General features: G+C 52.3%; 2 protein-coding genes across 5 annotated transcripts; one reads left to right on the top strand and one right to left on the bottom strand.

The window, feature by feature from the left end:
* Positions 1-638: 638 nt before the first annotated feature.
* On the top strand, positions 639-19,411 carry CCDC61 (coiled-coil domain containing 61). 4 transcript variants are annotated; one of them, XM_045531371.1, is made up of 15 exons: positions 662-683; positions 1,425-2,000; positions 8,181-8,339; positions 8,591-8,673; positions 10,923-11,080; positions 12,125-12,286; positions 16,093-16,303; positions 16,395-16,477; positions 17,132-17,295; positions 17,383-17,458; positions 17,816-17,967; positions 18,066-18,144; positions 18,320-18,374; positions 18,869-18,941; positions 19,087-19,411. In XM_045531371.1, the coding sequence occupies exons 2-15, from the start codon at positions 1,991-1,993 to the stop codon at positions 19,182-19,184; spliced, it is 1,563 nt and encodes a 520-aa protein (XP_045387327.1). In that variant the 5' UTR covers positions 662-683; positions 1,425-1,990; the 3' UTR covers positions 19,185-19,411. The 4 variants fall into 4 exon arrangements, with proteins under 4 accessions (XP_045387328.1, XP_045387327.1, XP_045387330.1 ...); XM_045531372.1 differs by lacking the exon at positions 1,425-2,000 and having other exon boundaries at positions 639-683; XM_045531374.1 differs by lacking the exons at positions 662-683; positions 1,425-2,000 and adding an exon at positions 700-706.
* Positions 19,412-19,902: 491 nt separating this feature from the next.
* Positions 19,903-24,344, bottom strand: PGLYRP1 (peptidoglycan recognition protein 1). Its single transcript, XM_045531375.1, has 3 exons — positions 24,008-24,344; positions 20,693-20,814; positions 19,903-20,177 (listed from the first exon to the last, which is right to left on the bottom strand). Exons 1-3 carry the CDS (start codon positions 24,298-24,300, stop codon positions 20,002-20,004), a joined length of 591 nt encoding a protein of 196 aa, XP_045387331.1. The 5' UTR covers positions 24,301-24,344; the 3' UTR covers positions 19,903-20,001.
* Between the last annotated feature and the right edge of the window lie 3,046 nt (positions 24,345-27,390).

Below are 27,390 nucleotides of genomic sequence, written 5' to 3'. Positions count from 1 at the left end.
GACGCATTTGCTCAAAGTAGGGGTCGTTCATAGCTGTGTGATCCCAGCCTAGTGGCTACACCTCTCTGAGCCTGTTTCCTTAGTGGCAAAGTGGAGATCATAATAGCGTCTACTTTGCAAGGTTATTATGAACTTTAAATAACCCAAGGCCTGCAAAGTGCTTCGTGTAGCCTCGGAATGCCTTGACCGATGATACATCTCAACCTGTCTTCATGTTTAGAACATCCCCGCAGCTTCCGGACCCGCCGCCAAGACTTTCCTGTGCGCATGCACGCCCAACTCTCTCCTCCAGCCCCTCCCCTCCACGTGGGTGCGGCCTACCCTACAGCAGGGGGTGGTGGGCGGGGTCAATGGGCTACTTCCGAGATTATCTCCCTCCCACTTCGGGGAACAACCCTCTGGTATGACTGGCAGTATTGTTGGCCAGTAAGGATTGGAGAAGAGACCAACGATAGGGTCCTTCCCAACCCTTTTTGGAACACCTCTCCCAAATTGACCAATTGCAAGCTTTGGAGGGCGGGTTCTCCTCTGGGGCGGGACAGAGTGACGGACGTCTGCTTTGACTAATGGAAACTCGGTTGCGGGTTTGCCTGGACCGATGAGGAGCGAGAAGGCCGGATCCTGGGGCGGGGCTGGAGCTTCGGCAGTTGAACGGCTCGCGACGAGGGCTGTCCGTGGAGAAGGTGAGAGGCGGCGGGAGCGGCGGGTGCGCGGGCCCGGGCGGCGGGCCCGGGGGGAGGGGTCCTCTCGGGGAGAGTGGGCTGCGGCTGGCAGCTGACCCAGGAAGGGTGGGAATCGGGGGGGGAGGGTGCCCTTTAACACGGGTGGGCGCCTGAGTGCGTGTTGTGAGGCAGAGAGAGGTTTGTGAGTCGGGGATGTTCTGTATTCGTGGGAGGGTCTTTAATGGGGAAAGTTGTAAGGCAGGAGACAGCAGATGGCAAAATAAAGAGATGCCCTTGCGTAGCGTTGCAATTTAATAGAAGGTTTTAAGGCCGAGGTTATTACAGCGCAGTACCGAGGAGCAGAGGTCCCTGCGATGAGCTAGCTATAAGCTCTGACTTAGGAGGAAGGCAAGTGAGGAAGCGGTAGCGAGGAGGGAGGCAGAGAGACCTCCAGGAATGAGGCTGTGCTTTCCTGAAATGCGAGGGACTATCATACATGTAGCGTTTACTACGTGCCAGGCACCTACCAGTGTTTTTCGTGGATTAACTCTTAAACTTACCCAACCCGGGGTTAAGAGCGTGGGCTCTGGGGTCGAGTTGCCTGAGTTTGAATCCTGGCTCTGCCACTGGCCCTACCGCTAAACATTACTGTGGCTTTGGGCGAGTTGATTAACCCTTCTGTGCTTCAGTTTTGTTATCAATAGAATGACCTTATCTCTTACATCACTTACTAGCTTCACTATCTTTATATATAACTCCCAGGTGTCTGTTTCCAGCTTGGATCTCTGCCCTGAACTCCATACTCATATACCCAATGGCCGACTCTTCTCTACTTGGAATTTCAGCTGACATCCAGACTTAATCTTGTCTCAAACCAAACTTGTGGTTTCCCTTCTTCAACCTCCAGACCCAGTTGATGGCAAGTCCATCCTTCCAGATACTTGGGACAAACACCTTGGAGCATCCACGGGTCTCTCCATCAGCTAATCCCATTAGCTCTGCCTCTACAACATCTGAAGTCCAACCATGTCTCATGACCTCCCTTGCCACCACTCTGGTTCAAGTCATCTCCTCTTACCTGGTGTTTTGCAGTGGCCTCCTTACTGGGCCCCCTGCCTCTGCCCTTGACCCCCACAGTCAGGAGAAGCCTGTTAAAACAAAAGTCAGATCATGTTGCTCCTTTGTTCAAACTCTCTCCTGGCCTTGCATCTCACTCAGCAAGTTTTTACCATGCCCACAAGGCCCCATCCATTCCAACTTGCTCCACTCACCTCTCCCCAGTCCTCCTTGCTCACACTGCTGCAGCCATCCTGGCCTCCTTGCTGTCCATGGAACATAGCAAGTACATTGCCACCTCAGGGTCTTTGTACTCGCTGTCCTCTCCTTCTGGATCTGGCATCTCCCTCACCTCTTTCAGGTTTTGTTCAGATGTCAACTTCACAGACCCTTGCCGCCCACCCAAGCTAAAATAGCTCCTGTCACTGCCTGGCCCCTTACCTACCTTTATTTTTCTTCATAACATTTACTACTTCTTGACATAGATTATTGTTTATTTATATCCACTAAACTTCTCAGACCTCCCTGCCAGAGTGTTTGCCTCCATGTGCATGTGGAAGTCAGCACCTAAAAGAGCACATAGGTGCTTGAAACGTGTTACTTCTTCTATACCATGCTCACCACCCTTCAGGGTCTCCCTGTGGTGTGGGGCAGGGTTGCTGAGCTGGGAGGGTCTTGGGTGGTGAGGTTAGGTGGGGTAATAACCTGGGAAGATTGTGGTGCCCAAAGACAGAGGGTCTCAACTTTAGTGTCTGAAGGAGCTTGTAGGAAATGCAGATTCCTGGGCCCACCTGCAGAGATTCTGTTTGTGTACGTTTGGGACCAGGCCTAGGAAGCTGCATTTTCACAAGGACCATAGTGATGCTGATGTTCCTTGGCCCTCACTTTGAGAAACACTGTTGGGCTTATTGAGAACTTGGGCTGGAAGGAAACAACTGTTATCATCAAGCTCCTTTCCTGTAGCCAGTCCTCTGCTGAGTAGTGCTGGGGTCACTGTGGTGATTGAGACCTAGTCAGGGAGGGCTTCCTGCAGGAGGTGGCATCCTCCAGCTGAGACCTGGAGGACAACAAGGAGTGAGCTGAAGGGAAAAGACCTTGGCTGAATCCCTCTTGCCTGAAACCCCATAATCTGGCATCTCCCATTAAATTCACAAGTGGTCCTTGATCTATGCCAGGCCAGGGAACTGAGGATACAAGAATGATCAAAATGGCTCTGCCCTCATGGGCTCCTGATCTGTCAACTAATCATCAATGAATCACACAGATGGTAACAGAGAGTGCCAGGCACTATTCAAAGCATCTTATATGTATTAATTAATTCGTACAACAATCCCATGAGGTAGCTCTTTTATAAACACTTTTTAAAATTTAATTTTATTTTTCTTCTCTAGCAGCAGAATAAGCTTCAGGGTAGGAGCTCTTATTGCCCCATTTTACTCATGAGGAAAGTGATTTGCCCAAGGTCACACCATGGATAAGTGGTGGAGCTGAGATCTGAACCCTGGAGTCCCCAGCCTGCAGATGTGCCATGCTTAAGGTGTAAGGCCACATTTGGGTTAGTGCTGGGAGGAAGCGGAAAGTGGTCAGGGAAGGGCAGCTGGCTAATGAGTAGGGGGATGAATGTTCCTGTCCTCTGTGGGATCCTACGCAAGCCTCAGTTTCATCCTCTGTAAAACGGGATGGTTGTACCTTCCAGAGAGCAGATTTAAGGGTGAGTCATTGGGTTGATAAGTGTGCATGGTCCTTATCTAAGGCAAAAAGCGTTTGTGGGATAGTGGGAGGGTGGCGGGGTCTGGACACTGGAGGTCTGTATTGTGTGGTGCCCTAAAGGGCTTTTGTGTCTATACATTCCATGGGGACAATGTTAAAAGCTTTGGTTTGTATTCCGGAGGATCCTGTCCAGCTCAAATTCCCCTACATGGTGGGGAGGTGAGCTTAGAACGGGGACAGGAGAGTCATCCAGGCCAGGCATATATGTGTGCGCGCGCGTGTGTGTGTGTGTGTGTGTGTGTGTGTGTGTGTGTGTGTCTGATGGGGGCTCCTGCGTTGGAGAGCCCAGCTAGGTCATGGCTGGGCTGGAGTATGTGGTGGTGGCGGAGGGGGCTGCAGAGTGAGAAAACAGCCATCAGGTGGGGGCTGGCAGGGGTGGTGATTTGCCCATGTGGGGTGTGGGAGGTGGTGATGTGGATTTGTCTTTGGGGAGCCGAGCGTGGAGCGTTTGCAGCTCTGGCCTTGGGGTGTGAAATCTGAGCTATCCGGGAGAGCAATTTTGGAGGAGGAGGAGCCAGGGGCGGTGATGTAACAGTGGAAAGGAGAAGGGGTCACCGTGGTGAACGATGAGAGGGACACAGCTGGGGGCTGGAAAATTGGGAGTTCGTGTGCTGGAGCCATGGTGTCGTGAAGCCCGAGAACTGGGGTCAGGTGTGTGGGCCGGAATGGGGCGCTGGGGTGTCCACACAGCGCGTGCAGGGTTGGGGTGGTGACGTCACGGGTTGTCGGGCGCGGGGCCTTGAAGGCACCGCCGGGATGGGATGCGGGGTCAGGAGGCTGAGGCCGAGAAGAGGAGCTAGGAGGAAGTTGGCACTGGAATGAAATCGGCGACCAGGATGGGCCACTGGTCACAAAGCGAGGAGGGAGGCTGCAGGTAGAGGGACAGGGTTGGCGGTGGGAGGGGAGGGGGGAAGCTCAGGGCCCGGGAATCCCAGAAGTGGTGAAGGGGGTTGTTCAGGGAGGGCTCTCAAAAGGGAAGAGAGGTGGAAAATGTGTGTGCGGGTCGGCTGGGGGGGGGGGGGCGGTTTACATACAATTTGGGAGGGAACGGAATCCAGGTGAACTGTAGGGGTGATGGAATGCAGGCTGAAAGTGGGGTGTGTGGAGTAGAATCTTGAGCAAATTCGTGGGCAGAATGCAGGCGGATTAGGGGGGCGCAGAATTGAGGTTGAACATGGAACCCGAGGAGAACATGGGTGGCTGGTGTAGGTAAGAGGAGAGTGTAGCTGCCCCCTTCCCAATCTGGGGGAGCTGCATGGAATTTAGGGACTTTGAGGAGGGGTGGGGACTGGTTTCTGGGGAAGGGCTGGATTATGGAGGGAGGGAGGTTCTGCAGAGAGGAGGGGAAGGGGAGCCCAGAGTCCCTTGGGGGTCTGGAGAGATGAGTGTTGGGGAGCTGGGTTCAGGGTGGGATTTATGCCATCAGCAATTACTGAGCCTTACACATGCCTAGAAGAGCGGATGGGGGAGGGGAGCGGGTGAAGTTTGTGAAGGTAAGAGGGGTGTGTGTGTGCGTGCGTGTGTGTGTGTGTGTGTGTGTGTGTGTGTGCGTGGGGTGAGATCAGGGCCGGTTGGCGGCGGGGAAGGGATGTGGCAGGTCCCCTTGCTCTCCTCGGTCTCCTCCCGGGAGTTGGGTACCACGGAGTGGGGGCGGTGGTGCTGCGCGGCTCCCCTGATGTTCAGTCGGTGGGTGCCTCCAACGCCTTGGTAACCAGGGCGGTGCGGCTGCTGATTGGCTCGCGGAATCTGCGGGGGAGCGGTGGTGGGCGGGGCCAGGGATGAAGGGTAAGTTGAAACGTGCAGCGATTTGTTTGCAGCAAGATCGGGGATTATTGGTGGCCGGGCGCGGTAGCTCACGCCTGTAATCCTAGCACTCTGGAATTCCAAGGCAGAAGGATTGCTCGAGGTCAGGAGTTCGAGACCAGCCTGAGCAAGAGCGAGACCTTGTCTTGTCTCTACTAAAAAATAGAAAGAAATGATCTGGACAGCTAAAAATATGTATAGAAAAAAATTAGCCGGGCATGGTGGTGCATGCCACCAGTAGCTCCCAGCTACTTGGGAGGCTGAGGCAGGAGGATTGCTTGAACCCAGGAGTTTGAGGTTGCTCTGAGCAAGAGCGAGACCTTGTCTTGTCTCTACTAAAAAAAAAAAATAGAAAGAAATGATCTGGACAGCTAAAAATATGTATAGAAAAAAATTAGCCGGGCATGGTGGTGCATGCCACCAGTAGCTCCCAGCTACTTGGGAGGCTGAGGCAGGAGGATTGCTTGAACCCAGGAGTTTGAGGTTGCTGTGAGCTAGGCTGACGCCTGCACTCAGGCAACAAAACAAGACTCTGTCTCCAAAAAAAAAAAAAAAAAAAAAAGATAAGGGATTATTAACGTCAACCTCCAAATCCTGGGAGAATAAAAGTGCAGTTTCAAGAGTGTGAATTTTCCAGGGAAAGAGCCCGCGGGATTTCATCGGAACCTGAAAGCACCCTTCTCCCAAATAAACTCCAATCTCGAGAGAGGTGCCTGTCGGGATGTCTAGGGTTCTGGTTGTTTTTGGACCTCTGAGATAAGAGATCTGTGGATGGGCGTGGGGAGTGATAATTTGGGAGACCTTGAAATTACTTGCAAAAGGTTGCGGCACTATTTATTTATCTGAGGAAGGTTCAGAGATTTCATTAGATTCTCAAAGGCTCAAAGACTCTAAAAAGGTTAAAAAAAATCGCTGACCTGTAGTTTCAGGACTTATCTTTTTCTGCCTCACAACATATTCTCCAGTGTTAGACTTTAAAAGGACTTACTGGGGGAAGTGTGAGGAGGTGGTAGGGGGAGAAGGAGATCAGGCATTGGAGGGAGCCCCCATGGTCTGAGTTGGTGGCTCTGACTTTGGAACAGCTGTGGGACCCTGAACAGGGCCCCCTTTTCTGCTGAGCCTGAGTTTCTGCTTCTGTCCACTGGGGAGAGCATGGAATTCTTTGTAGTTCCTTTCAAGCTCAGAAACAACAAAGTAATAGTAGCAATAGTAATGATGATAATCCCAATATGTATTGAGTGCTTGCTACGGGTCAGGCATTGCTTCGTTTCTCCAAGGAGTTTAACACGCTTAACTCATTTAATCCTCATACCAATCCAAGGAAGTGGATGCTGTTATCCTCTTAGGGGCTTTCAGAGGCCTTTATGATAATCATCTGGTCCTTGTTACATCTCTCTGATCTCATCACTTAGCCCTCTGTGCCTCATTCAGTCTCTTCAGTCACAACTGATCTCTTTGCTGTTCTTAGAACAAATCAGGAACATCCCACCTTCAAACCTTTGCCTGGCTCTGCCTGCTGCCTGGACACTCTTCCCTTGGGTGTTCATGTGCCCCTTTCTCCTCCCTACCCCCAGCACATCCCCTTTTCCCACTACTTGGCATTTTTATATATCTGTTGTCACCTCCTGAAAGTAGGGACATCATCTGGTTTCTCATCATGTCCTCAGCACTCAGGGTGGCATACACTTTATAGATAAGGAATCTGGCTCACAGACAGGTTAAGTAACTTGCCCATGTATGCACAGAAAAACCTAGATCGAGACCCAGGCAGCCCCAACCCCCATTCTGAACCACCCCCTAGAATCCTGGGCTGAGGGTAGAGGCCTGATTGTCTTCTCCAGCTCCTCATAGAACTAACAGTGAGTAGCAGCTCTGTTGGCTAAGAGAACGTACTTATGCTTATAACAGACTAATAATAAAATTAATTATTAATTCCGTGTAAATGATTTAAGTAAGTCATAGATAATATATAGCACTGGCTATTCCCTTGACTTGGAGCACTTAACCCTGATGGCCACATGGCTTGCTCTCTGACCTCCTTCAGTTCTGTGCTCAAATGTCACCTCCTCAGAGAGGCCTGCTGTGATCCCCTATTTAAAAGCTATGTCCCGGCCGGGCGCCGTGGCTCACGCCTGTAATCCTAGCACTCTGGGAGGCTGAGGCGGGAGGATCACTTGAGGTCAGGAGTTTGAGACCAGCCTGAGGAAGAGCGAGACCTCATCTGTACTAAAAAATAGAAAGAAATTATCTGGACAACTAAAAAAAAATATATAGAAAAAATTAGCCAGGCACGGTGGCGCAAGGGAGGCTGAGGCAGGAGGATTGCTTGAGCCCAGGAGTTTGAGGTTGCTGTGAGCTAGGCTGACGCCACAGCACTCTAGCCCCAGGCAACAAAGCAAGACTCTGTCTCAAAAAAAAATTAAAAAAAAAAAAAAAAAAAAAAAAAAAAAGCTATGTCCTGCCCTACTCCAATATTCCATCTCCCTTTCCAGCTTGATTTTTCTCCACAAATATTTGCTGAATGAATGAATGAATAATAATAAATATAAAATGAGGATAAGAATTAATACATTTATAATATTAATCATGATCCTTTTGTTGGTCATCATATATTTCTGCTAGCCAGCGTGTGTTACGCAGAGCAATGTTCAGGACACAGTTTTAATGCCTTTATATATGTTGCCCAGTGTAATCCTCACAACTCTATGAGGTAGGTGCCATCATTATACCCATTTTCCAGATAAGGAAGCTGAGGCACAGAGAGGTGAAGTTGCTTTCCCAAAGTGCCATAGCTGGTAAATGATGGAGCCAGGATATGAATCCTGGCCTTCCAGCTCATGAGCCTGGGCTTTCAGCCCCTCTGGGTCTCTGTCTCATTCCTCTCTCCAGCAACCTTGGCCATGGACCAGCCGGCTGGCCTGCAGGTCGACTACATCTTCCGTGGTGTGGAGCATGCCGTGCGGGTGGTGGTTTCTGGGCAGGTGCTGGAGCTGGAGGTGGAGGACCGGATGACGGCTGACCAGTGGCGGGGCGAGTTTGATGCCAGCTGTGAGTGTGCCTGCCTGGGGTGGGCTCGCCACTCCTCCCCTGGGATCAGCTTCTCCCTGAAGATGAGGCCACCAGAATCTTGTCCGCCTGCCTCTTCTGTGTGACTGGAAGCTCTCCAAATGTGGGGAGGGGTGTAGGCCTCGTTCCTCAAGCCAGAGGCACGAAGTTGGGGAGAGTTGGAGAGTGTAGATGCATTGCCCTTGGGCTGGGCAAGTGGTCAGACTTCAGGAGGGACTTTTCTCCCCACCCAGTCATCGAAGATTTGACTCACAAGACAGGGAACTTCAAACAGTTCAACATCTTCTGTAACATGCTGGAGTCAGCCCTCACACAGGTAGGGGCCAGGGTTTTGGGGTGGGCTCTGTCGTCCGGATTCTCCCGGGGGTAGATGCCCATCTGATGTATGCAAAACCATCTATCTTTTCTGTCATTGCCAGAACAGGGCTATTTTTTTCTTCTTTCCCAAGCGTCCTAAATGGTTTATTCTGATTCTAATGATAGTTATGCTCAGGTAGAAAATTCAGGTCACAGAGAAATGTAAAGAGGAAAGTAAAAATCACTCCCTCCCTAATATTCATTCCTATTGATATTTTGGTAAAAATCACTCCAGCCATTTCTCCATTCATTTCTGAATGTGTGCGTGTATGTATTTTGAGACCTATAATTGTATATAGTTGATATATCTTCCAAGGTATTCTGCAACCCATCTTTAAAAGATTCAATAATATTTCATAAAAATGTAGTCACATCAGTGAACATAGCCATTCATTTCTTTTATTTAGAGAGCATCCACAGTGTGCCAGGCACTGTTGTGGGCACTGGGGATACAGCAGTGAACACAGACAAAATCTCTGTCCTCATGAAGCTGACATTCCAGTGGGAGAGACCAGAAAAATGGAAAAATACATAATGTCAAGTAGTTAAACGTACTAATTGGAAAAAAAAGCAGGTTAGGGGCCAGGCGCAGTGGCTCACGCCTATTATCCTAGCACTCTGGGAGGCCGAGGCGGGTGGATCGTTTGAGCTCAGGAGTTCGAGACCAGCGTGAGAAGAGCGAGACTCCCTCTCTACTAAAAACAGAAAGAAATTAGCTGGACAACTAAAAAAGTATATAGAAAAAATTAGCTGGGCACGGTGGCGCATGCCTGTAGTCCCAGCTACTCAAGAGGCTGAGGCAGAAGGATTGATTGAACCCAGGAGTTTGAGGTTGCTGTGAGCTAGGCTGATGCCAGGTACTCTAGCCCGGGCAACAGAGTGAGACTCTGTCTTGAGAAAAAAAAAAAAAAAAAGAAAAATCCTGCCTCACACAGATTAAGGGTGAAAAAGGGAATACCAGAATAGCTTTTTCAGATAATTATGGCTATCATTTTTTGCTAACACATGAAGACTGGACAAGGGGTAGTTTCTTAAAGGTTAGTTGGATTCTAGAATCTGAAGCTTCATCAGTGAACTTTTCGTATTGCTACTTAACTTGCGTTGACGTATCCTGGCCTTGCATGGATCTTTTAAACCTGTGCATGATTTTCTAACATCATGCATTGATCACTTGGAAAATATTGGTTCTCTGAGATGTACAGATCTTCCAAATGTTGCCACCTTTCCTTATATAACACCAGGAAGTCACGTTTGTTAATATCCTCTCTGATCTCACCAGGAAAGTCTTTGAACCTTGAGAAGCTGTCAGACACATAGTAGAAGATACAAGTTTTCCAAAAGTCTAATTCTAATTTAAGTGCAAAGCCTGAATTTTATCATTGGCAACAAATCCTGTTAGCTGTTTTTCTTGAAGTGACAGGCACACTTTGTTTATTTTTGAGAACATGCCTGCCAAATATCCAAGTCTGAATAACCCGAGTTTTGTCTGTCAGTCGTTCTTTCAAGTAAAAATAGCATTCCATGAAAAAGTGGCTAATTTAGTTCAAAGCGCAGTTGCACAAGAGCTTTTCCTGAGACCACTGTCATGCTTTGGTATGCAGCAGAAGGCCTTTGTGTGCACTTCCCATTTTGTTGCACAGAATAGTAAAGAGATGTGTACTCATGGGTCAAGATCCAATACAATTAATAATTTTTACTGCTTTATCAAGAACATTCCTAAGTTTCATTTGCTGTGTTTTATTTACTTGTTTATTTATTTCTGCCTCCTCCCCAACCTCCCACTGAGACTGCCTGGCAGTGAGGAACGCAATGACTACTAGTACCAGTTGGTGCCAGGGGCTTGATTTCTGCTAAGGCGACAGCAGTTTTTCCCACCATTACTTTCGCACCATTAGTGCAAAGGCAAACAATGTCTTTGTATTATTATGAAAATAGTTTTGACCTCATGGACTCCCTGGAAAGATATCTGGGATTCCCCCATGGATCTGTAGACAACCCTTGGAGAGTCACAGGTCTCAGCCGTCGCCCGTGGTTGAGCATTTAGGTTCTTTCCAGTTTCTCCCTCTAAAGAAATCCTTGTGCCAGCCCCTGGGACAGGGCCATCTTGATCATCACCCTTAGTGGAGGAAACTCCAGCCAGCCCCGAGAACGGGAAAGGGTGTGGCCATGTTGGGTCCTGTGGCACCTCCTCCCCTCCTCTCCCAACAGAGCAGTGAGTCAGTCACCCTAGACCTGCTGACCTACACAGACCTGGAGTCCCTGCGAAACCGCAAGATGGGGGGCCGCCCGGGCTCCTTGGGCCCCAGGTCAGCTCAGCTCAACTCCAAGCGCTACCTGATCCTCATCTACTCTGTGGAATTTGACAGGTGGGGAAAAGGGGTTGGCTCTGGGCCCTGGCAGGTGGGCAGGGTGGGAGAGGATGTGGCTAGACCTCAAGAATCCCTGGCACCCAGGCAAGGTGGGGTGTTGGTTAAGCCTTGCCTTTGGGATCTTTTGTGTTGGGGTTTGTGTCATTTACTGTTGTGTTTGACTACAAGTGGCAGAACAACCATTACTGGTGCCTTAGGGAAATAATAGTTTATCACATAAGAAGATGTCTAGGTAGGTGGCTGCTACTCAGCAGCTCCATTAGGGACTCAGGCTCTGTCTGTTTTTGTTTTTATTTTTTCCTTTGTCATCTTTAACATGTTGGCTTTTTGACTTCATCTTTATCTCTTCATGGTCACAAAATAGCTGCTGGGCCGCTGAGCATTGCATCTGTATCAAGGCAGGAAGGAAAGGGACAGGGCTGTGTTTGCTAATTGCATCTGATGTTTTTATCAGGAAAACAAAAGTGTTCCCAGAAGACTCTCAACAGATTTCCCATAATATATGACCAGAAGCAGTCCCATGCAAGGGATGCTGGGAACATGAATATCTAGCCTTTCATCCTTTATAGTAGGAGGCAGCAAGGGAGTTGGGAATGGCTGTTGGGTAGCTGGACGACAGCGTCTGCCCCATGTGTTAATAGCTTCTGGATTTTCTAGTGGGAAGTTACCGATCCAAGGGGTGACCCGGGTTAGGCCAACCAGAATCTCCCACTATGGAATCTGAATTAGGATTGTGTTTAGCTGCAAGTAACATGATACCAGTGTCCCCTCACCAGCAGTGTGACAAGGAAGTTAATTCAGACTGCACCAGAGCTGTCAATCCCTGTGGTCACAAAATTGCTATATAAGAGGCTCTTAGGCGTGGTGGCTGGAGCAAGGGGCCTGGGGCCAGGGAGAGGCTCAAAACTCTGTTCAGAGCATAAACTTTAGAAGGTGAGGTTTTCGGAATTTATTTTTTTACTCTGTGGCTGTCAGAGTCTGGTAGTTGCCCTCGGGCAGATTCTTGGCCTCTGAGATGCTGCGGTTCTAATTCCCCCTCAGGATTCACTACCCGCTGCCCCTCCCGTACCAGGGCAAGCCCGACCCCGTGGTCCTGCAGGGCATCATCCGCTCGCTGAAGGAGGAGCTGGGCCGCCTGCGAGGGCTGGATGGCCAGGCCGCTCAGGACACCCGGGAGACCGAGATCTGGCACCTGCGGGAGCAGTGAGTCCTGGAGGGCTGGGGGGCTGAGGTAGGGTGTGGCATGTCCCATCATGCACTTCGAGGGTCCCACGCTCGGCACTGTTGGGAGGAGAGCTGTCCCTCATCTGCCATGTGTTTTTTCTGAGCCCCTCCTCTGTGCCTGGTGGTATACTGGGTGGTGCTGGGGACCAAGGTTATCCTGGCTGTGCCCTGTGGGCGCTCCCAGTCCAGTGAGGGAGATGGCTCTGTCTGCAGACAGTGAGGACTCAGAGCAGGTGGGTCTGGGGGATCCAGAGGGAGGACCTGACCCTGTCTGCTAAGGGAGGAGTGTTCTCAGCACAGGGAACAGCAGGTCAGAGACGGGGTAGGAGGTTGAGCTATATTCCCCTCCCCGAGTGAATCCACCTTCCCCGGGGCCTCATGTTGGCCACCACCCCATGCTCTGTCCCTCATGTGGTGCCCAGCCCAGGGCAGGTGGACGTTAATCACATAACCCCCTGAGATGTCACTGCAGACACGATGGGATTAGGTGGGCAAGGGACCTGTGCTGTGGGAGGCTGTAACAGGACCCTGGTAGGGTGCTGGGTGGGTCAGGCAAAGGGGCTGGGCACTGCATGAGGGAACAGTGTTGTGGGCAGAGGGAACAGCATGTGCAAAGTCCTTGTGTTCAATGGGAATGTGGTGAGAACAAGTGGACTGAAAGAGTGAAGAAAGAACTGAAGAAAGCGAAGGCTTGTGGCATATTCATTCATTCCTGCCACATGCTGCGGTCTGTGGGGAAGCTGAATTGAGGACTCGGTCTCCACCTGGGGAGGCCCGACTCATTGGGGAGGACAATAATGTTTTTAGTAATAATAATAATACCAGTAGCTAATGTTTATTGAACATTTAACTGTGTGCCAGGGACTCTGCTCAGTGCTTTACGATTGAATTCATTTTATTCTTACAGCCACTCTGTGAGGTAGACACTGCTATCAGCCCTTTTTTACAGAGGAGGAAACGGAGGCCCAGAGAAGTTAGGGAACTTGCCCCACGTCACACAGTGAGCAATAAGGCCAGGGTTGACCTTAGATCCAAGCTGTGAGCCCAGGACAGAGCACTAATTGCTGACAGGGAGGACCTGCCCTATCTCCTCCCCGGAATGGGAGCTCAGGGGGTAGGGAAGCCCTGTGGGTCTTCCCGGAGGAGCTCGGCTGTGCACCGCTGGGCTGAGGGGTAGGAAAGCCACAGTGGGAGGCCAGAGTGGGAAGCAGGATAAGCTTCATCCTCAGTTCATCCTTAGGATCTGCCCTCGGGCAGGGGTGGGATTGGGGGGTGAGGGTGGGTGGGGAGAGGGTGTGTGTGTGTGTGTGTGTGTGTGTGTGTGTGTGTGTGTGTTCGTTTAGGAGCCACCCGCAGAGCTGGAGCTGGTGACTGGAGCTGGTGACTTGACATCCCACAGCTGGTCAGTGGATTCTTATCCTGCTCTTCCCAGCCTGGAATTAGGGCGTTTGGGAAGGCTCCACGATTTCTTCCTTCATTTGGCCAACATTTATTGAGTTCGTACTGTGTGCCAGACACGCTGCCTGCCACTAGTTAATGTTTATTATGCCAGACCTGGTCTGAGCACTCTTTAGAGATTCCCACAACCTTGCAGGTACATATGGCTATTACCATCCCTCTTCACAGACGAGAAGAGATGGACTGAGGCCCAGAGATGTGAAGTGGAATTGCTTAGAGCCCCCCAGATTGTTAATAAGTGGAGTAGAGTTGCACGCAGGGAGCCTGTCCGTGGAGCCAGGTTCCTACACGGTGAACTGGACAGGTGGAGGCTCTGCCCCCAGGAGGGTGGGGATCTAGACAGAAAACAGACAATCGGACCAACAGATGACAGCTTTGCTGTGGTCAGTGCTAGGAAGGAAATGCACAGAGAGCTGGGAGAGCAGAGAGCATTGGGGGCAGGCAGGCTTCCCTGGGTGAGTGGGGTGGTTCCTGCCAGAGGAGAAGGAGAGAGCATTCTGGAAGGAAGGAACTGCATTCACAGCTGGAGCCCTGCGGGAGAGGGAGGTGGAGGGAAGCTCTTCGGAGAGTGTAGGAGAACCACAGATTTTTAGAATGATTCAATTAGGAAAAATTCTAAGCACACGCAAAAGTAGACAGGAGTATATTATACACATACTTGTCCTCCAGCTTCTTTTTCTTTTTCTTTTTCTTTTTTTTTTGTTCTTTTGAGACAGAGTCTCACTCTGTTGCCCGGGCTAGAGTGCTGTGGTGTCAGCCTAGCTCACAGCAACCTCAAACTCCTGGACTCAAGCGATCCTCCTGCCTCAGCCTCCCAAGTAGCTGGGACTACAGGCATGTGCCACCATGCCTGGCTAATTTTTTCTATATATATTTTTAGCTGTCCAAATCATTTCTTTCTATTTTTAGTAGAGATGGGGGTCTCGCTGTTGCTCAGGCTGGTCTCAAACTCCTGACCTCGAGCGATCCTCCCACCTCGGCCTCTCAGAGTGCTAGGATTACAGGTGTGAGCCACTGCGCCTGGCCCCCAGGCTAGATTTGAACTCCGGGGCTCAACTATCCTCCAGCCTCAACCTCCGAGTAGCTGGACTACATTCGTGCCTGCTTTACCTAACTTTTTTGGTTTTATATTTGTATGTCTTTTCTGGTTTTTTTTTTCCCCTTTTTTTCTTACTTGGAAATCCAAGGTGATATATGTCTTTCCTCATGATGAAAGTCTTAGTTTCTTTGGGTAGTAACATATTTATTTGCTTTATCTTAAACAATACCAAAGTAATTGCTAATAATAGGAGTTCTGAATGAAATTTAAGATTTCTTTGCAGTTCTTTTTGTCCTTAGGCTATATCTTTTAGTCACCTCCTATACTTCTGCTGTGTGTTACCAACTTTGATATACAGTAAGGTCTATTTGAACCAGTTTCCTTAAAAGAGTTTGGGATGGCTTTGGTTAAATTGTATTAACTTATTTATAGAAAATATTTTCATAATTTGACAGTCAAAACTGAAAAAGAGGGTATATTCAGAGAGGTCCAATTTCTGTTCTTGTTCTCCCCTCCCCCATAGATAACCCTTACTATTTTTTTTAAAATTTTTGATTTATCCTATTATATATATTTTAAAATATAAACATATAAATTTGTAATACTCTTTTACAAAACAGGACATACTAAACATACTCTGCACTGTTTCAAACTTACGGCTATCACTTGGTGACAGGATATAGACATCCTCATTCCTTTTTACAGCTATGGGTACTCAATTGAGTAGATGTATCAGAAATTCAACTAGTTCTCTGTTGATACACATTTGGCTGTTTCCACTCTTTTGCTATTACATATAGTGCTGAAACGAATAGACTCGTGTGTACGTCATTTGCTCAAGGAAGGGTTTTGAGCATAGTAGTAGCCTGATCAGATTTGCAGTTTAGAGAGAGCCCTCTGGTGAGTGGGAGCCTGCCTGGGAGGTGGGGGCAGGGCTTTCAGGGTGTGGACAGATTGATGAAATCTTTTAGAATTGGAACCTACATGGCCGTGTTCCCATCCCTGCACCCTGCACCAGGGGAGCGTGTGTGTCGTGGGGTTATTTGCTCCAGGTGGGACGGATGTGAGTGATGTGGCTATATCCCTCCTCACATGGAGGAGGGGGAGATGATAAGACGTTGCCCCCCATCCGTGGGGGCAGCTGGTAGTGATGAGGTCTTGTTTCCCCTTCGTGGGGGAGGTGAAATGATGGGGCATACCCATCCCCCAGGAAGGGTATGCAGCAGTGGGGATAATGAGACCGTGCCCCTCTCCCCAGCTCGCTCGCCCACTCTCCGTCCCTCTCCAGGGTGTCGCGCTTGGCGTCTGAGAAGCGCGAGCTGGAGTGCCAGCTGGGCCGGTCGCGCGAGGAGGCTCTGGCCGGCCGGGCGGCGCGCCAGGAGGCCGAGGCGCTACGCGGACTGGTGCGTGGCCTGGAGCTGGAGCTGCGGCAGGAACGCGGCCTCGGGCACAGGGCTTCGGGTCGCCGCAGCCAGGACTGCCGCCGCCTGGCCAAGGAGGTGAGGGGACCGGGCGGCCGCGCGGGGCGGCCGGTGGGGCGTGGGCCTCAGCCTCAGTCCGGACCTTTGCACCCCGTCCCCCTCTCGGCAGCTGGAGGAGGTGAAGGCGTCGGAGCGGAGCCTGCGCTCGCGGCTGAGGACGCTGAACAGCGAGCTGGCTCTGTACAAACGGGGGTGAGAGGCGGGATCCGCTTGGGCGGGGCCTGCGGGTGGGCTGGGGCGGCTGGGCGGGGCGTGGGGGAGAGGGCGGAGTCTGAAGGTGGGTGGGCGGGGCCCGAGACTGGGCGGGGCCTACTGGGCTGCATGGAGCATAGGGACAGACTGAGAATACTGTATGGTACCTGAGTTAGAAATAGCGGACTTACGGGGAGTTGGGTAGGTTCTGGTGCAGCATTCAGGAGGCGGGGCTTGGAGAGAGGGACTGGGAAAGGGGCGGGGCCTGAGGTTCTTGAGCGGAAAGGGTGCGACCCAAGAGATGGGGATCAGGGTGTCATCTGTCGCGATTTATTGGGGCGGGCAATAGAAAGTTGGGAAAGGTTTCCAGGGAGTTGTGTGAGACCTCGGGAGGAAGGGTCTGGTGAAGGGACTGTGTTGAAAGGGTGTAGGGAAATGACAGGTTTTCTTGGGTGGGTGGGGTCTGTGGGGCTTGGGGTGGGACGCAGTCTGGGGGAGGGCATATGGGAGGGTCGTGGGCGAGCGTGAATGTCTAGGAGTTGATCGCGGCTGGGCCTGAGCGTAGAGGGAAGAGGGTGCGGTGGGGCAGGGAGGAGGCTGTGATTGAGATTGTCCAGCTTGGCAGGAAACTGACAGGTGGTCCCATGGTCGCAGGAGACGGACTCCACCAGTGGTACTGGCCCGGGAGGACCGGGCTTCATCGTCCCGCGAGCGCTCCACCTCTCGTGGCCGTGGCGCTGCTCGCTCCTCGTCCCGGGAGAGCGGCCGCGGAAGCCGGGGTCGGGGCCGCCCTGCCCGCCCCTCGCCCTCGCCCACAGGTCTGTACCCGCCTGTCCCGCCCTGAGGGGAGGTGGATCCTGTGACCGCAGTCTCCTCTTCTTTCCACACTTCCCACCCTGTCCTAGGTGGCCGTGCGCTCCGTTTTGACCCCACAGCTTTTGTGAAAGCCAAAGAAAAGAAGCAGAGAGAGATCAGGATGAAGTTAGTGTCCATTCCCCCCTCACTTGCCTTTATCCTGCCGCGGTACCCGGCTCCCTCACCTGTGCCGGCTTTCTCGGCATCTGGCCCTGGCCGGTCGCGCATTTCTCCCCGCCTTCCATCACCTGTCACCTGTTCCATTCTCCCCTCCGCACCACCTGCCCTCCTGACCCCTGGCCGGCCCTGTTTTCTTGTCTCTCCCACCCCCACCTGCTCTGTGTCCCCGCATGCTTTTTCTCCTCCTGGGCCGGGTGATCGCAGGTGAGTCACCGGCTCTGGCCTTGACCCGTAGGGGCGCAGCAACGCCCTTCCCCACCTTAGTTTGGCGCACAGGCGGGTGTCTCCTTCCCCGCTTCCCAGGCAACAGCAGCAGCAGCGAAACCGCTTGGGCAGTGGAGGAAGCGGGGACGGCCCGTCGGTCTCATGGTCTCGCCAGACCCGGCCCCCTGCTGCTGTGACTGGCCGAGGGGACGCAGCTAACCGCTCCCGAAACCGAAACCGCAGCTCTTCCGGTAGCTGGGTTGAGCTGAGGCGGGGCGGGGCGTTCCGGCAGGTGCGGGCAGGTGCGGGCAGGTGGGGGCAGCTGACACCCTCCTCCTCCTCCCGCCAGTGGACAGTTTCCGCAGCCGCTGCTCCTCCGCCAGCTCCTGTAGCGAGTTCGAGGACTTCTCAGAGTCGCTCTCCAGAGGGTAAAACTGGGACTGGGAGAAAGGACTACCTTGAAGGGTGTCTGGGGAGACTGGAAATGGTCTTTTGCAGGGGAATGGGGTGATGGAGGCTGGGGACCTTGGACCCACAAAGGCGGCAAGGTGTGAGGAACCAAAGGCTCCCCACCATTGGTCCTTGGTTACTCCCTTCTCCCAGCGTTCCTCGCCGTGGGAAGCCGCCTAGCCCCACACCCTGGAGTGGGTCCAATACGGTGAGTGTCTTTGCTCAGACTTTGGAGGAGGAAGGGGTAGCGTTAAGCCTTTGGAAGCCAGGTGTCCCCATTTCCCATGATTCCATCCTGGGGATCATGTTGCAGGGGCGACTCTGATGTGTCTCTGGAAACAAGGTGTTTTGAGACCAGTGGATTGGAGGTGGGAGCAGTGAGGGACACGTGATGCTGTTTCAGGCTCTGGCTTCAGATTGTCAGGTGTTAAAACCTGGCTCCTACCGCCTGCGTGACTCAAGGTAGTTTCTTAGCCTCTCTGTAACTCAGTTGCTTTGTTGGTTAAACAGAGATGGTGATAGTGTCACTTCAGAGAGTTCTCATGAGGACACAAGGAGGTTATTTTGCATATAGTGAGTGTTCAGTAGGTGTCAGGCCTTATTTTTCCTGAGGTCCTTAGGTTCAGAATTTGCAATGGGATTTGGGGGGGCAGGAATAGAGGGAGGGTGCCTGACCCCCTTTCCTGCCTTCCCCATCACCAGAAGTCCACCCCCTTGGAACGTAGCCACCATCAGAGACGCCTGGCCAACTCGGGTGGCTGGGTCCCCATCAAAGGTGAGCCTGGGACTCCACATCTCGCCCCCCACAACTGGCCCCAGAACCCACTGGGGACAGTAATGAGGGCACTGGTATTGGGCCCAGGAGCTCCCTGTGGCTTCAGTCCCCTCCCAGCCCCCCACACCCATGCCTGCTCTCACAGAGTACAGCTCGGACCACCAGGCGGCCGACATGGCCGAAATAGATGCCCGCCTGAAGGCCTTGCAGGAATACATGAACCGACTGGACACGCGGTCGTGACCGTGGAGAGGGGGTACTGCCCCTCCACCCCCCCACCCACTGCTGGGTATGGCATGGGGGGTGGGGCCAGGGTGGCATTCCAGCCCCGCCCAAGCTCCAGTCCTCCTGGTGCTCCTGGGGTCTCAGGTGTGTGAGGCCTGGACCCCATCCTCTCCCCAGGCAAGGCATGCTGGGAGGGAGGATACGTGCATTTTGTAAATAAACATTTTTGCCTTTGGGACCCCTCAGCTTATGACCGAAGGGTGAAGGTGGAGTGGGGAGAAAGGAAGACTGGGGGGTGTAATTGGGGCCTGAGTGCACTTCGGGGCATGTCTGTGACTGGAAGGCATATTGGGAAAAACTCCCACACTGTCTGAAGCACTGCAAGAGAGGCCCTGGGGAGTGGTAGTGAGTAGCCTGTCCCCAGAGGAGTCCAAGCAGAGATTCTGCACAGGATGTCTTTGGCTGTGTGGTGGGAAAAGGGTGTCTTGCAGCACGGTTCCCTGCCTGGGAGGACCCCCAGCTGCTGTCGGTGATATCCCGGCCGACGCGGTGCTGATTCCTGGGCTCTGACCTGAGACCTCTGGGTTCTGAGCTGTGATGTTGCTTTCGAGCTGGGATCTCCGGGGTCTTGGTTCAGGGTCGGGGCCTCTGGGTTCCGAGCACCAGTGAGGAGAGTGTGGGGAGGAGACGGGATGGCCGCGGACTTGTGGGAGCGGGAGAGAGAGGGGTGACATGGTCAGGAACACAGCTTGAGCTGCACCTTTATTGGAGGAGGAGGCAGTGGGGTTTCTGGCCGTGGGCGGAGAGGAACGGGGTGCCGACGAGCAGGTCCTCACTAGCGGTAGCGCGGCCATTGCTTGATGATTTCGTAGAGCTGGTCTCCTGGGGAGAGCGTCCTCTGCACATCCCGGTGTCCTTTGACCATGTATTTGGGGCTCAGGACTCCCCGAGCCACACCGCAATCCAGCAGATTCCGGGCTGCCCGGAGGGCCCGGGGTGGGGGCACCCGCTCTGGGGGAGGCGGAGACAGGAGTGAGGCTGGGGCTTACTAGGAGGGCAGAGGTAGTATGGGGGCGTGGGTACCACTGTGCACTCTGAGCTGGACTTAACCTGTTTGTGCCTCAGTTTTCTCATCTGTGAAAAGAGAGCAATCGTGGCACCTACCCTCCCACTTTTTACCCTTTGGGAGGGTCAAATGAATTATTTTGTGTAAAACTCTCAGAACGGTGCCTGGCACAGAATATTGGTTGTCGTAGTGATTATTGCTTATTCACCCTCCTCTGTCCCCAGACCTCTGGGTCCCACCTACAACAATAGCTGACACTTACCAAGCACTTCTTAGGGTGCCATGGATTGGCTTGAGGATTTTTATATCAACCAATCCCCACCCTTACTGTGTGGTTGCAAATGGAGGAAATGAGGCCCATGGGGCTTGGAGATGGCAGAGCCTCTCAGCCACCAGCCACCATGCCATGCCATCTCCATGCCCCGTGTCCACCCCCCATCTCTGCTGGCCCACCACTCACCCATGTAGTTGCCCATGAAGGTGATGCCAATGGACATGGAGTTCCACTTGATACCCGAGTGGTCGCCCTTGGTGTGCCAGCCCCGGCCCTGATACACCAGCCCATCTTCTCCAATCAGGAAGCTGCTCGGGGAGGTGAGGGGCTGGGTGAGTGAGGGAGGGCTTCCTGGGGGAGGACCCCTGCCCCCTCTTCCACTCCCGCCTTCCCATTCCTGCCATGCACACAAAATTTCCCCGACATCCTCCTCCGCTGCCCTTCATTTTCCACAATAATAGCAATGACTGTGACCCTTCCTGGAGTCCCTGCCACGTGCCAAGAACAGGTCTGAATGTACCTTTTTGATTTTCACAGCAGCCCCAGGAGTCAATACCCCTCCCAATTTATATAGACAGAGTGGTGGAGTCACTTCTCCAAGGTCACACAGCGGGTCAGGGGTGAGATGGGTTTTTCAGCCAGGTCTGTGTGACTCCCACCCATGTCATCTTGTTCCTTGCTCTTTCCTGCCTCCCTGGAGGATTTGTTGAACTCTTGCTTTGCCGAATCCTTACACGACAGCCCTCTGAGGTAGGTACTGTTCTCATCTCCATTTTTTTTTTTTTTTTTTTGAGACAGAGTCTTGCTTTGTTGCCCAGACTAAAGTGCTGTGGCGTCAAGCTCACAGCAACCTCAAACTCTTGGGCTTAAGCAATCCTTCTGCCTCAGCCTCCCGAGTAGCTGGGACTACAGGCATGCGCCACCATGCCCAGCTAATTTTTTTTGTATATATATAATTTTAGCTGTCCAGATCATTTCTTTCTATTTTTAGTAGAGACGGGGGTCTTGCTCTTGCTCAGGCTGGTCTCGAACTCCTGACCTCGAGCGATCCTCCCACCTCGGCCTCCCAGAGTGCTAGGATTACAGGCGTGAGCCACTGCGCCTGGCCTCTCATCCCCATTTTAAGCTTAGAGAGCAGAGATCACAAAGCGACGTGATTTATACAAGGTATTCAAAGATCCCTGCGTCTCAGAACTCTGCCCTCACCCCCGCCTGCTTCCGGCCCTCAGGGTCCACTGGGGCAACAGGATCAGGGACTCAAGATTGGGGTAACAACCAGGTACAGAGCCTGGAGCCCCAGCATCTGCCTGTTTGAGGTTTCTCATCTTGGCAGTGGATTCCTGAGGCTCATTCAGCGTTTCTTGATCGGGCGAGTCTGACTCGGCACATTGGCGTTAACCGGAAGATCAGCATCTTGGAGCGGCAGTATCTGCCGACTCAGCTCCAGGTGCACAGAATGTTGGAGCCTCTGAGTCTTGAGTCCTGAATTTGCTGCTTAGGAAGCCAGTTCTCAGAATCTGGCTTGGAAGAGACTAAAACACCACAGTGATGCTAGCTGCCACATTCCTAGCCCCTGGCACAGGGAGTCGGTGCTCCCTTGTATTTGTGACATGGACACATCTAAGTTACACCGCAACCACCATACAGTCAAGAAAGAGCCCCATTCAACAGGCTCAGAGAGCCGGTGACACGACAAGGAAAGGGGATTCAGAACGTTAGAATCAAACTCGGAATCCTAAAGGCTGAGAAACGGACTGAAGTCTGCTTCTCTATCCGGTGGTTTAGGCCAGAGGCTGCGGAGCGGGGCTTGAGTCTTCATCACTTGCTGGGAACACTCAGTGTTGGGGCACCTGACTCTTGGAAGCAAAAACCTCGAAGGTGGAACCTTTGAATGATAAAATCTTGAGCTGGAAGAGCTGGGGATACCCGAGGAGGCTTCTAGACCTGTCTGAGTGGGGTCTACAGAAGCAGCCGGTGGGGTGGGAGTTGGACATCTGCGTGTGCAGTGAGCGCACCAGGCGGTTCTGGGTCGCTCCGAGGGCTGAGGGCCTGGAGGGTTCGCTGTTCCCTCTCGATGTGGGAACCCCCTGGCTGGACCCAGCCTGTTACACTGAAGAGGGAGCTGGTGGTGGGGGGGGGGAACTGAGCTAACCCCACCCCCAGGCCCTGTTTCTGCTCTCACTCCCCGCGGCCGCCAGGGGGAGCCTCATGCCCAAGCCAGAGCCCGTCTACGGCTTCCGTCTCACTCAGAAAAACCAAAGTCCTTATTCGTCCCACTGCCCCACTTGTGTCCAGCACCCCGTGCTGCAGAGTGACCTGCTCACTGAGCCTCATGGCCTCTGCCGGTCCGCCTGCGTCCTGCGCTCCCGTGTCCCGGAGCCAGCTCAAAGCCACTGTCTCAGGGAGGCCTTTCCTTACCCCACCCTTTAAAGGTGCACGTGGGGCTCTGGCTGCAGTTCTCCTTCCATCGCCCTGTTCCTTTTCCTTATGGCTTGTGTCACCGTCTGAACTCATCTCGTCGGCTTGTTTCTCGCCTGTTTCTCCCTGTTGGTCGCTCAGCCCCATAGGGCTAGCGTTGCTCTATCCACGGCTGTCTCCCCGCCACCATCCCGCCCGCTGCCTGGCACACAGTAGGTGCCTAATGTCAGCCCATGGCTTTGGGGCTCCTGTTACCTGCCAGGTGGTATCCTAAGTGCATTGCACGTATTGGCTCGTTGGACGACCAGGCTGGTTGCAATCCCGTGGACTTTGCAGAGGAGGAAGATGAAGCTGTGGGGACCTGCCCCAGGTCTCAGCCAGCAGTTAGCTGAGCTGATGCTGGAACCTGGCCTGGTGCTTCCTCAGCCTGGTTTTCTGCCTCCTAACAAAAGTGCCATTCTTTTTTTTTTTTTAGACAGAGTGTCACTTTGTTGCCCTGGCTAGAGTGAGTGCTGTGGCGTCAGCCTAGCTCACAGCAACCTCAAACTCCCGGGTTTAAGCAATCCTCCTGCCTCAGCCTCCCGAGTAGCTGGGACTACAGACATGCGCCACCATGCCCGGCTAATTTTTTCCATATATATTTTAGTTGGCCAGCTAATTTGTTTCTATTTTTAGTAGAGACGGGTCTCGCTCTTGCTCAGGCTGGTCTAGAACTCCTGACCTCGAGCGATCCACCCGCCTCGGCCTCCCAGAGTGCTAGGATTAAAGGCGTGAGCCACCGCGCCCGGCCAAAAGTGCCATTCTTTATGGAGTTGTTTCATGATGTGTAGCAGACACCTTGGGGTGGGGAGTGAGGCAAAGCCTGCCCCTTCCTCCAGGGACCAGGGTTCGGACTTTAGTCCTTCTCCCCTCCTTTATAGCATCTCTGTGCTGCCTGCGCCTGCTCAGCCCTGTATGGTGACCCGGGGAGACCCCGCGCGGTTGAGGAAGCTGCGCAGGGCGTCCGCCAGGCGGCTGCAGCACGGGGCCCAGAACCGGTCCCGCTGGCTGGCGTCTGCACCCCGTTGCCCCCTCGGTACTCACTTGTAGGCCACGTCACACCAGTGCAGCGTCTGTGTATGGTAGTGCTGCACGTTCTGGACCTGCTGCAGGCACGAGGCCGGGGAGGCACAGGGGCTGCCCGCTGTGTGCGACACCACCACGTAGAGCACTGGCAGCCTCAGGCTCTGGTTGCAGTTGGACTCCTGGGCCCTCCACTCGCTCCGGGGCACGATGGGGCCGCAGCAGTCCGGGGCTTCTTCCATCTTCTGAGCCGCTCCTCCGAGGGCGAGGACAGCGAGGACGGCCCCGGCGAGCAGCGCGCGGCGGCGGGACATGGCGAGCGGGGCGGGCTGGGACCGCTAGGAGCGCGCGGCGGCCGGGCTGCCTTTATCTGCCCGGGGCGGAGCGGCGGGAACGTCTTGCTTCACACCCTGGCGGGGCTTCCGGGTCGGTCACACGGGACCCCAAACTCGGTTTCCTAATCTAGCAGAGCCAGAACAGGATGCGGTGTGGTTGGGGATTTGGGCCGGGGGGGGGGGGAGGCGGATCGGCCGGAGGATGCACAGGACCCTGGGCACTTCGCCCTCTGGTTTCTGGAAGACCCTGGGTTTGGATCCCTGCCCTGCTTTGTCTGTCCCCTCAGTGGGGTAAGGAACAACTCAGCGGGAACTTACACCACAGTGAGAGGCCTGGGGCGTTGACACATCTCCTTCCTGCAGGGATTGAGGTAACAAAGGTGCCCATTTTACAAACACTTCCGTCTCCCAGGTCCGGGCCTGAGGACATTGCCCCTTGCCCCAAACTGGAGAGGTGAGTATCAGGAAGCCCATTTCACAGCTGAGTAAACTGAGGTTGGGAGAGGGGAAGTCAGGTGCTGAGACATGGGAGGCGGTAGAGCCTGGTGGTCCCGCCCGAGCCTGGATTCAGAGCCAGGCTGCCTGCATTGGAATCCTGGCCACTTTCTAGCGTGTGAGCCCATGAAAGTGCTTTCACCTTTCTGTGCCTCAGTTTCCCCCACCTGCCACATGGGGATGATAATATTAAGTTCCAAATTCATAGGGTTGATGAAAGGTTAAATGGGTTGACAAGCGGAGGGCCCTTAAAAGATATTTAGCACATTGCTTATGTGTGCCACATAAGCGCCACTGAGACTGGAACTCAAGTCTGCCCTTGGAATTAGTAGTAAGGAACATGCTTCCCGTGGGTGCCAGCAGCAGCTCCATTCCAGAGAGGAGGGCATCTGAATTCCAGAGAGGATCACCCATTTGCCCAGGGCTGTGGAGTGGGTTGGGATCACTTGTTGGGGTGGAGGGCTTTCTTGGGGTCTCTGCCACCAGATCCCCTTTCCCACCCTTCCTAGAGCAGGTGGTGAGTTCAGGGCAGACTGCCTGGTTTGCTTTTCTGCTTTCCCTTCTGCTTTAGTGTCTCTTTAAAAAATTACAACAGTAACACATGCTAGCTGTAACAAGTTGAATTAATATTAATACAAAATGTTAACCACCTGTCTGCCACCCCTTCAGCTCTGCCCACCCCAGGTCACCAGTGAGAAAGGTGTGGTATGTTCTCTTCCAGCGTTGTCTCCATCCTCACACAGATGCTCATATGAGCTTGTTCATGCTCATGGCATGGAACCGTGCACCAGGCTTCTCTAAGCGCTTTGCAGAAATCATCACATGCTCACAACAAGCTTGTGAGGTACATGTTATTATTAACTCCTTTTACAGTTGAGGAAACTGAGGCCTGGAGGGGTGATATAAAGTGATATCTCCTTGTAACTTTAGTTGGCATTTTTACGACCACTGAGAAGATTATTTTTCTGTTTGCTCCCTGTTTCGATTTCCTTTCTGTCAATTGCCTGTTCATATCCATTGCCTATATATTTTTTTTTTTTTGAGACAGAGTCTCACTCTGTTGCCCAGACTAGAGTGCTGTGGCATCAGCCTAGCTCACAACAACCTCAAACTCCTGGGCTCAAGGGATCCTTCTGCCTCAGCCCCCAAGTAGCTGGGACTACAGACATGCGCCACCATGCCCGGCTAATTTTTTCTGTATATATTTTTAGTTGTCCATATAATTTCTTTCTATTTTTAGTAGAGATGGGATCTTGCTCTTGCTCAGGCTGGTCTTGAACTCCTGAGCTCAAATGACCCACCCGCCTCAGCCTCCCAGAGTGTTAGGATTACAGGCGTGAGCCACTGCGCCTGGCCGCATTGCCTATTTTTTAAAATTGGGTTGTGTGCCTTTTTGTTGTCATTTGCAAAATGAAGAAAAGCATCTCATAAATGAGATTGTTGAGATGCTGGATATGTACATTTTGTGTGTCTGAGGTTTTTTTTTTTTTTAAAGAAGCATTAAAGAATAACATACATATAAACAGTATACAAACACATTTTTATAGAGTTAATAGAGTGGAGCTCTGCTAATTTTCACAAAGTGAATACACCTGTGTATCCAGCGCTCTGCTCAAGAAGTAGAGCTACATTTGAAATTTTAATAGGTATTGCCAAATACCATTCCAAAAAGGTTTTAGTGTTTCCCTAGCAATGTAATCAGTTTTAAAATGCTTTGCTAATCCAAGGAACAGGATCTCATCATTGGTTTATTTGCATTTCCTTGAACATTAGAGAAGTGATTGTCTTTTTGCATATTTATGGCTGTGAGCATCCTTCATCTTCTGTTTGTCCATCTCTTTTAACCATTTTCCTGTTGGGTTGTGGTATATGAGAGATAGTAACCCACGTCTGTCAAAGGTACTGCAAGGCTTTTCCTCCAATCCATTAAAGAAAATCTACATTTTTTTCTTTCATGGTTTCTGTGTTTCCTGTCTTAAGAAGGACATTTTACACCAAGATTATAAAACTTTTTATTTGGAAGATACTGTTATTTTGTGTTTTATTTTTAGATCTTTACCTGGCCAGATGACCTTGGGCAATTGGGCAGCATTTGACATAGTTGACCACTTCCTTCTTCTTGAAATGCTTACTTCCCTTAGCTTCCGTGAGATAAGACTGCTTGGGCTGGGTGCGGTGGCTCACGCCTGTAATCCTAGCACTCTGGGAGGCCGAGGCAGGTGGATCATTTGAGCTCAGGAGTTCCAGACCAGCCTGAGCAAGAGTGAGACCCCATCTCTACTAAAAATAGAAAGAAATTATATGGACAACTAAAAATATATATAGAAAAAATTACCTGGGCATGGTGGTGCATGCCTGTAGTCCCAGCTACTCGGGAGGCTGAGGCAGGAGGATCACCTGAGCCCAGGAGTTTGAGGCTGCTGTGAGCTAGGCTGACGCCACGGCACTCTAGCCTGGGCAACAGAGTGAGACTCTGTCTCAAAAAAAAAAAAAAAAAAAAAGACTGTCTTGGTCTTCCTTCTGCTTCCCTGGCTGGTCCTACCTCCCCCATCCCTCCTTTTCAGACTAATTCTT

This window comes from Lemur catta, chromosome 19 (assembly GCF_020740605.2).
Source record: "Lemur catta isolate mLemCat1 chromosome 19, mLemCat1.pri, whole genome shotgun sequence".
NCBI classification, from domain to species: Eukaryota; Metazoa; Chordata; class Mammalia; order Primates; family Lemuridae; genus Lemur; species Lemur catta.
The sequence above is the reverse complement of the archived record's forward strand: the minus strand, read 5'-3'. Positions and strand labels throughout refer to the sequence as shown.